Source organism: Babylonia areolata, chromosome 14 (genome assembly GCF_041734735.1).
Source record: "Babylonia areolata isolate BAREFJ2019XMU chromosome 14, ASM4173473v1, whole genome shotgun sequence".
Lineage (NCBI taxonomy): Eukaryota > Metazoa > Mollusca > Gastropoda > Neogastropoda > Buccinidae > Babylonia > Babylonia areolata.
The window spans coordinates 30,081,925-30,091,199 of record NC_134889.1 but is presented as its reverse complement, the minus strand read 5'-3'; the positions used below and the strand labels follow the sequence as shown (position 1 = coordinate 30,091,199).

The 9,275-nt window shown below is 40.2% G+C and overlaps 1 protein-coding gene across 2 annotated transcripts; it reads left to right on the top strand.

Annotated features, from left to right (window-relative positions):
• The first annotated feature begins 2,530 nt into the window (after window positions 1-2,530).
• LOC143289984 (SNARE-associated protein Snapin-like) lies at window positions 2,531-8,369 on the top strand. Of its 2 annotated transcripts, XM_076599277.1 has the most exons (5): window positions 2,531-2,673; window positions 3,525-3,571; window positions 4,716-4,834; window positions 6,595-6,733; window positions 7,649-8,369. In XM_076599277.1, exons 1-4 carry the CDS (start codon window positions 2,531-2,533, stop codon window positions 6,685-6,687), a joined length of 402 nt encoding a protein of 133 aa, XP_076455392.1. In that variant the 3' UTR covers window positions 6,688-6,733; window positions 7,649-8,369. The 2 variants fall into 2 exon arrangements, with proteins under 2 accessions (XP_076455392.1, XP_076455391.1); XM_076599276.1 differs by having other exon boundaries at window positions 6,595-8,369.
• Window positions 8,370-9,275: the final 906 nt, after the last annotated feature.

Here is a 9,275-nt window from a genome sequence, read left to right as displayed (position 1 = left end):
TAACCCGCAGACAAATGTACGGCACAAGCATCAACACAAAAACACCAACGTAAACCTATCATTTTACAGCTCTCGTGGTAAACGAGAACTCAACTGAACAAGTAGTGAACTCTGCATGCTCAGAGTAAAGAACTGAACTGCCAAGCTCATATCAAACGTATCTGCAAACATCAACTATATCTGCAAACAATTATCTCGCAATTTGTTCTTACTCAATCAACTTAGATGTTTATCGATGTCCCAACCCGATAATTATTTTTCGGGGTGCATTGTCCTTCTCATATCAGTTATTAAACTACAGTCTGGAGCAATATGCCAGTCTCAACCAGCTTAAAAGAATTGACTTGTTGCATAGACGAGCAACTAAGCTTGTTCTACTGACCCGACCCATTGTACAAACAATTCGACAACAGTAAAATGGCTTCAGCAATTCAGTCAAAGTACACAGAGTGTCGACCACCACAGAACCGAAAATTCAGCACCATTTAACCACGCCCCCAAAACTTACGGGAAAACTATGCCAGTTCCCGAGTGATTCTTAACTTTTTTGTGTGAAATCTTTGTAATAAACCCTCCCCATACTGCATTACCTATTATGTTGAGTCCACAGACCACTCTCATGCGCATGGTAAGTTAATCAGTCTTAGTCGCAGGCTGAGAATCAATGATTCATGAGATTTGAACCCTCTGACCTCTGTCTGGGCATCAGTGGAGGACAGACAACAGGTGTGACCATATGTGTTTCTTCGATAATTGAAAACATTGAAGGTCAACTTAGCAAATTTGTTTGGTGAGCATACGATCGTGTATACGCACGAGTCACGTGGGCCGCTTATGACCCGAAAATTTTTAATGACTTATCCAGATGACTTTTTCAACTTCTTCTGTATCCATGGGCTGCAACTCCCGCGTTCACTCGTATACATTAATTTTATGAATGGTTTATCTTATGCATGACTGTGTTTGCAGCCATACTATAAGCTCCGTTTTCCGGCGGGGGATTTCGGGACTTCATTGCCACTATAATGTATTCATCAGAAGACAAAACATGCTCAGATTAAACTAGGATCGGCAATCAGTTCAACTGCCCATGAGCACACACTGATAAATATAATAAAATATTATATTTGTTACATTGACGGAGTTACTTTCAGGTTCAGTGTCAACACCTATTTTAGCCGGATGCCAGTATGGCCAACGGATGGCCATCCAGCTCGGGGCACGGCAGCCATCGAAGGGGGGGGGGGGGGGGGGGGGGGGGGGGGGGTATGGGATGGGGGGGGGGGGGGGGTTAACTAACACTACAAACCAGCTTCAGTGCGTAAATACAGACAACTTTTAAACGAAGAAAAATATAGATGGAGGAATAGAAACAGCAGTAGTGCACTAATACGGACAGCTTGCGGAACCAGCTCCAGTACATATCTACAAGTACAGAAAACTGAAGGTAAAACCCAGCACTGATGCATGACTACATATGGAGGAACACTTGAAAACCAGCATCAGTACACTACAGATGTTTGAAAAGTGCAACGTACTGCATGCCAAGTACAGAAAACTGAAGGAAAGGTAGCACTAGTGCGTAAGTACAGGCAACTGGAGGAAAAATAACCAGTACCAAGCATATTGAATACAGACAACTGGAGGACAAAGAACCAGTACCGATGCATCCTGAATACACACAACTGGAGGACAAAGAACCAGTACCGATGCATATTGAATACACACAACTGGAGGACAAAGAACCAGTACCGATGCATATTGAATACACACAACTGGAGGACAAAGAACCAGCACTGACGTATGGTTACAGATAGGTGGATGCACGAGGAAAACAACTAGCATAGGCACTGACTATAAATGGCGGGCGATTTGAATCAAGCCAGTTTCTCACCAGAGTCTGACACTGTGACGTCGGTGAAGGTTTATTCAAAATAAAAGCCTAATAAAGCTACGGTTTGGCTTCATTTATGGCAGAGAGCGAGATTTGCCTAGCAGCTTCCAATCTAGACCTGAATTGACTTTGGAAAGTACAAAATGTGTCAGCTACACGTAATACAAAATTTGAATGCAGAGAAAAGGGGCGCAACCGAAACCTTGCTCTCGGGAGTTAAGACTTTAATGCACAAGTACAGATAGCTGGAGGAATATGACCATCTTTAGCGCATAATTACGTGCTGTTGGAGGAAGGGGGGACATTTGACATGGAAATATGAACGCAAGAGACTCCAAAACAGGTAGACAATTAAATGTTGAAAAACGCAAAGCCGGATACAAATAAAACCAAAATCAAGAGCGAAAAGTCAGACATACATGCAGACAGACAAGGCTGACTGAACGAAATAAATTTAATTAAAAAAAGATATAGAGTTGTCAGTTGGTTTTTTATTTACAGATGCCAGTTAATTATGAAAAATAAATAAATAAATAAATAAATAACAAAGTGTTTGGCTTTAGTTTGCAACTGTGAGCTGTAGTCTTGTTAACTGTTCTTGAGGGGAAGTCACTCATTCAATTTATTTCATCAAACATGGCTGAAGTGAAAGTTATGACGACTTCCCAAGACTCTGATGAAGTCCCACCTTCGAAAAACAGAGACGCAATCGCAAGTGGCGTTTTTGAATTATTAAAACCCGCTATTGATGAAATCGATGACCGCGTCAAAACTGTCAGGTAAGGAAACTAAGATAGTACATGCATCATTGCATGTTTTCTTCAACTGCGTTCAAGTATTATTTTGTAAATTATTATACAATGTATGACCAGTGCATGAATGATGTATCAGTTACTCATTCGACAGGGAAAGCTGACTGAAGATTTTTTTTTTTCTTTGGCGTTACTTTAACTATGCCAGTAGTAAGATATATGAAGCACATATTCGATTTTCAGGGTCTCAAACGTAGTTCAAGTCAACATAACACACACACACACACATATGCAGGCACCCCCCCCCCCCCCCCCCCGCCCCTCCCCCCCCCCCCCCCCACACACACAACAGTGATAGATCAACAGCATATGGTTGAATTATGGATATAAATTGTTTCAAGAATGGCTAATAGTTATAAATATGATCCATCTGATGGAGAGTTTCTTTTTGTTCCAATCTAGAAGATTGAATGAAAAAAGTCTTTATTGATAAAAGGCTTATATCTCTGTGTGTGTATGTATATATTATGCATAGCAATATGTTATGGTATACACATGCATATGTTCACATGTCTTTTATTTTTCTTTTGATCTAAAAGAAGAAAATGGTGGAAATTGAACAGAAATTATGGGGACTTATTGAAGAGGTAGGTAGTATGTTTAGTTAAAGTTACCTAAGAATTTAGAACAAGAGCGGAGGAAATCTATGTATATATAATATACAGTGTACTCTTTAGCACATGATATTGCTTGTTTATTTTAAAAAGCTTGTGCCAAAGTTGTGACATATGATATTGTCATAACATCAGCAAAGTGGGGTATCAGACATTGTGAGTTCTGCACACTTTCACGACTTTTGTTCCTTGCACTTGTTGCAGAGAAAGCCAGATTGAACTTAGACAGCAGATTGACAGTCTTAGTGATGGTAAGTTTTTTGTTTCCTTTTTTTTCTTTTTTTTTCACAGTATGTGACATCACCATACCCATTTTTATCATTATCAAAGCTGTCTGAACACTAGCAGCATGTAAAAAAAAAAAGTTATAGTTTATACATTCTGTTATCTCTGTGTTTTCAGTATTTCACTATTTGGCTATTGTTAGGAACATGTACATGTATATAATAGATTGATACATGTTTTGTGACCTGTTTTGTTTTAAAAAAAAGAAGTTTTTTTGAAGAGCTCTTAAGTTTGTTTTAGAAAATAGCAATTTTAGCAGAAAACAGCAGGTTCGGCCGTTAAATGTACAGTACATAGTGTTAGTCTTCAAGCTTATATCTTTTCACTCTAAGTGGTACTAGAGAACGTTTGGTGTTTGTGTGAGTGAATCTGTGTGTGTGTGTGTGTGTGTGTGTGAGAGAGAGAGAGAGAGAGAGAGAGAGAGAGTTTATTCTTATGATTTTGAACAGTTGGGTGAGTTTATTCTCGTAATTTTGAGCAGTTGAGTGAGTTTGTGTCATTTGAAGTTGAACAGTCTGACTCAGGTAACTAGTTGAATATGTCAAATGTATTTTCTCAAATCAAAAGAGGAACAGCCATCTGATTTTTGTTTACTGATAGACAGCCATTACATTTAAACACATGGGAGGTGCAGTCCTTGAATGAAGAGGAAGAAAAACATTCAGTTTTATTGATGAGAACAGAGTTGCTGTTGAGAATGACAGAGAAAAAAACCCAAACAAACAAACAAACAAAAACAAAACAAAAAAAACAACTCCCACTCATTCATGACAATTTTTGTCATACCTGTATGCTCATCTTCAAATTATCAGATACATATCATACTGTTCAGTTTTAAAAAGGAATCAGTTGACACAATCACAGTATATTTAAAAAAACCCAAAAAAAACCCAACTAAAATAATGAAACTAAAGAGTATTTCTGATCACGATTCTTGCTTTTTTAAGTTCATTCATCAAACAGCTTATGGAAAAAAAAAACAAAAAAAACAAACAAACAAAAAAAACACCCATAATGTCAACAGAACTTTTGAGGATAAAACCATAGCTGAACCTCATACTAGCTATCCATGATCCTATATATATATCCTGCATTTTCGTTTTGTTTCAGACCTGAAAAAGGTGGCAGAAGCTGAGGCAGTACCAGCAGACTTAGAGCCGTATGCTAAAAAGCTGAACAACTCCAGACGGAGGGTCATACTTGTCAACAGTATTCTGCAGAACATTCAGGTGTGCTGCTCATCAGAGCTATCTGTGTGTGTTTGCGTGCGTGAGTGTGCATGCGTGTGTGTGTTTGTGTGTGAATTTCAAATTTTGAATTGTTCCCTTCGTCTCTGTCTTCTTATCAATTTTATCATTGTTTTCACCTTTGTTGGTATTCTTGTCATTATTGTATTATCATTATTGTCATTATGTTATATTGTTATGTTTTGCTCAGTTTCGCATCTGTTCTTTTACATGATATTAGTAGACTCTGTGTGTGTGTGTGTGTGTGTGTGTGTGTGTGTGTACGGAAGTTTATGTCTGTAAACTGTAATGGAAGAGTGGCAGGCGCAGCAGCTGTTTGGTAAAAACAATGTTGCCAAGCCTATTTTTATGCTGAGTAACAACTACTTGCTTTGCAAACTACTTGTCATGGTCACAAAGGGTAAAAGGTTTTAAACAAAACTGTAGCTTCCAGACTACTTAAAGAATGTAACCTGTACTTTTCTGAAAAGATAATGAACACATTAAGAATGTAACCTATACTTTTCTGAAAGGATAATGAACACACTATCCAATTAGACAACTTCACATGAATTTGATGAATGATTTTGCCGTTAGAAACCTAGAAATTTACGTCATGGGGCGCTTTTTTGCACACCTGAAGGGGGCGGAAATTTCTCATCTTGGGCACTCGAGGTATTAATATGTCGTCTTTGTCAGCAAATGTGTCAACAGTTTGAATGAATGATGTGGATATTTAAATAGCACCTATCCATGATCAGAGATGAAGCTCTATGCACTTTACAAGCTCATAGTCATTTGCACAACAGGCTGCCTACCTGGGTAGAGCCGACTGACAGCTGCCACTGGGCGCTCATCATTCGTTTTCTGTGTCATTTAATCAGGTTTCAGTCATGCACACATACATGCAGACATGTAACATTTTACATGTATGATTGTTTTATTTATTTATCCCATCATGTAGGCAGCCATGCTCCCATTTTCAGTCTGCTCATGTGTTGACCTGGGAGGTCAGAACGATCTCCACCTTTTACCCGACAGATGCCATTACCAAGAATTGAACCCTGGACACTCAGAGTCAGATTGAAAGTCCAGTTTAAACCACTCAGCTAGTGTGCCTGTCAGTTTCTCAGTTAGAGACAATAAAGTGTTCTGTTTTGTTTTTTCTTCTTTTATCCCCCTTGCAGTGACATACGAAGGCTCTTTTTTTTCCCAAAAGTTTACAACATATTTCTTTATCCTGCACAATGGATGGATAAATTTCATTCAAGAATTGAGGCAGTGAATAATACTGAAGACAAACAGAGATTTAAGCGTTCTCGATGCATCCGTCAAAAGAGGGCGCTAGCCAGGGGGACAAAGGGGAGGTTACCTACTTCCGGGAGGTTATCGGCCATAGTACTTTCATTTTCTCCGCATAGGCGGATAGTAGTTTGCACAGGACAGGAATGTCAGACCCCTGCCGGAGTCTGCACTAGTTGGGTCACGGTAAGTATGTTATTTAAACATAATTTTAGATAGAAAATTTCCTTTTCTCCATATATACAGGACAAACGACTTTTCAAAAAATACCATTCTGTACATGTATACTAAAAGTGTAAACAATGTACCAAAAAAAGATGGGCTTTTTCTCCGCTGTTGATTCTTTTTCTCTCTGTCTCACACACACACACACACGCACACACACACACACACACACACACATATAAATACTTTTAAAAATAAAGTGTTGGTGTATTGTGTTTGCTGCTCCCCCACACAAGGAGAGGCTGCACAAGCTGCAGAGCAACGTGTCCAAGGAGACGGCCCGGAAGAAGACCCTGCTGGACCCCCCGAGCCCCGGCCACATGAAGTGACCCTGGGCCACACACCCCTTTTGGACAACATTCCTTTCTTTTGCAGGTTTTTTCTTTTCTTTCTTCTTCTCCTTTGCTCCTGTTTCTACTGGTCTCACAGTACGTGTTGTTGGGGGTTGTAGGCCTGTCTGTGATGAAGGGGTTAGGTCTTGAAATGTTTATCAACTTTACAGCATGATTTTGTTTTGTTTTTTTCTTCTTTCTTTTTCTAATTCATTTTCAATCGGGTGTTGGTTCTGCACTAAAATCATGCACATCTTTGATAAAAGAAAAAAAAAATCACTGTGGTGTTTGTATTATGAAAACATAAAACAAAAAAAGAACCCCCCCAAAAAAAACCCAACCAACCAGTGTTTTCTGTAAACTGTAAGAAAAATGTGCTGTTTTAAGTGTATGACATCACAGTCATGGTACACTTTCCCACATTAACCCCTCCACTGCTGTTAGCTGCTGACAGCTCATCAGTGAAGGGGCATCAGCTTTGAGCACCGTGAGGTACAGGTCGGGATGTCGGTCACCGTTCTTTTATCTGGACTTCTTCCGCTTTTTGGGACTGTAATACTTATTGTTTTAGGTGAAATCAGCTAGCTACACCACTCAACTCAAAGGGAAGTCCGTCCTGTACTCCCTATTGAGGCAACACTGATTCCGTGTCACAGTACAAAGGGAAGTGATGAAAACAGGAACAATGACGGTAATGATGGGAGTGTATGTGGTGTTATGCCCCCTTTGTACACACACATGCACACACACACACACCGCGCACACACACACGCACACACACACACACACACATACACATGCACACACACACACACACACACACACACACACTGTGAAGTAACCAAGAATGTAGACTTATACTGATATTTGCATTGTGTGTCGCAAGTTTTACACCAACATTTTCAGCTTTTTTTCTTCTTCTTCTTCTTCTTTTTCCTGGAAATGGGCTCGTGTTCAGCACCAAAATGGGACACCAATGGGCTCTTGTTCAGCACCAAAATGGGACACAAATGGGCTCTTGTTCAGCACCAAAATGGGACACCAGTGGGCTCTTGTCCAGCACCAAAATGGGACACAAATGGGCTCTTGTCCAGCACCAAAATGGGACACCAGTGGGCTCTTGTTCAGCACCAAAATGGGACACCAGTGGGCTCTTGTCCAGCACCAAAATGGGACACAAATGGGCTGTTGTCCAGCACCAAAATAAGACACCAATGGGCTCTTGTTCAGCACCAAAATGGGACACCAATGGGCTCTTGTCCAGCACCAAAATGGGACACCAATGGGCTCTTGTCCAGCACCAAAATGGGACACAAATGGGCTCTTGTCCAGCACCAAAATGGGACACAAATGGGCTGTTGTCCAGCACCAAAATAAGACACCAATGGGCTCTTGTTCAGCACCAAAATGGGACACCAATGGGCTCTTGTCCAGCACCAAAATGGGACACCAATGGGCTCTTGTCCAGCACCAAAATGGGACACCAATGGGCTCTTGTCCAGCACCAAAATGGGACACCAATGGGCTCTTGTCCAGCACCAAAATGGGACACAATGTTCAGGGTTGTTGTGTTGTTGTTTTTTTCTCTCCTAGATCCTGTTTTTGTACAAAGCATGTATAATCAAGAAGTATCATAGATTACAGTGTGAGGAAAACAACACACAGTATTGTTAACTGGAGACGTTTGAAAATGTAGACCTCTCGCTGCTGTACTGTTACATTGCCTTGGGTTTTTTTTTGTTGTTTTTTTTAATTTTTTGTTTTTTGAAGAACTGTTGCCTTCTTCGAAGTTGGTGTTGCTTGTTCTCCACTTTGAAGGTGTCAGCTTTTGTTTTGACGCACGGTAAGAAGTTCAGCGTCACTGTTTACCTGTCCATTCAGTTAACCCGTTCACACCCTGGTGGGGAGTCTACAGCCTCAGGAGGGTTCCATGCCGTATTGATGTGGGGAAAAAAACAAAACAAAAAAAAACACACACAGAAAATATACTGTTTTTGCTCCAGATTACGTGTGGACATGTGAGGAAATACTGTCGGAAGTAAGTTACCTTTCGTTGTGGTTTGCGCATAATGTTGGAACATGAAAACCATGTTTAATGAGACGAATTTTGTCACCAGAGCAATATTTGGGTGCAGAGCTGAATGAGTTAAAAGTATGCAAGATTTTTCAACACTGCAATGAGGTTTGAGGTCAAGTTATGCAGGATTATTATGGGGAATGAGGTTTGTTCGCTGATTCATTTATAGTCTGTTCATCTAAGATGATGATATTAGACTGAAAATAAATGATATTATCATTATTATTATTATTATTATTTGTATTATTATTTTTTCTATCTCAATGGTAATATAGGGGGAATGTTTGGGGAATGAGAGAAAGAGACACATGCCACATGTTGCAACACACACTGGGACAGACATATCGGACACACGTTAGACATTAAATAACGCGTAAATTGCCCTTTGCAATAACGACATACAGGCACAGAGTCGCCCGCGTCGGTGTGTGTGCATGCCTGTGTGTACAGGGGGAGGGGGTAGGGTTACCGTGTGTGGATCAGGCGTGTGTTTCATGTATCTTCGGTC

What these genes read in the sequence shown, in the direction of transcription:
- LOC143289984 (XM_076599277.1), top strand. Translation starts at nt 2,531, where the DNA reads ATGGCTGAAGTGAAAGTTATGACGACTTCCCAAGACTCTGATGAAGTC. An exon ending in GACCGCGTCAAAACTGTCAG is followed by an intron (nt 2,674 to 3,524) that starts GTAAGGAAACTA and finishes CACTTGTTGCAG; the next exon opens with AGAAAGCCAGATTGAACTTA. An exon ending in GATTGACAGTCTTAGTGATG is followed by an intron (nt 3,572 to 4,715) that starts GTAAGTTTTTTG and finishes GTTTTGTTTCAG; the next exon opens with ACCTGAAAAAGGTGGCAGAA.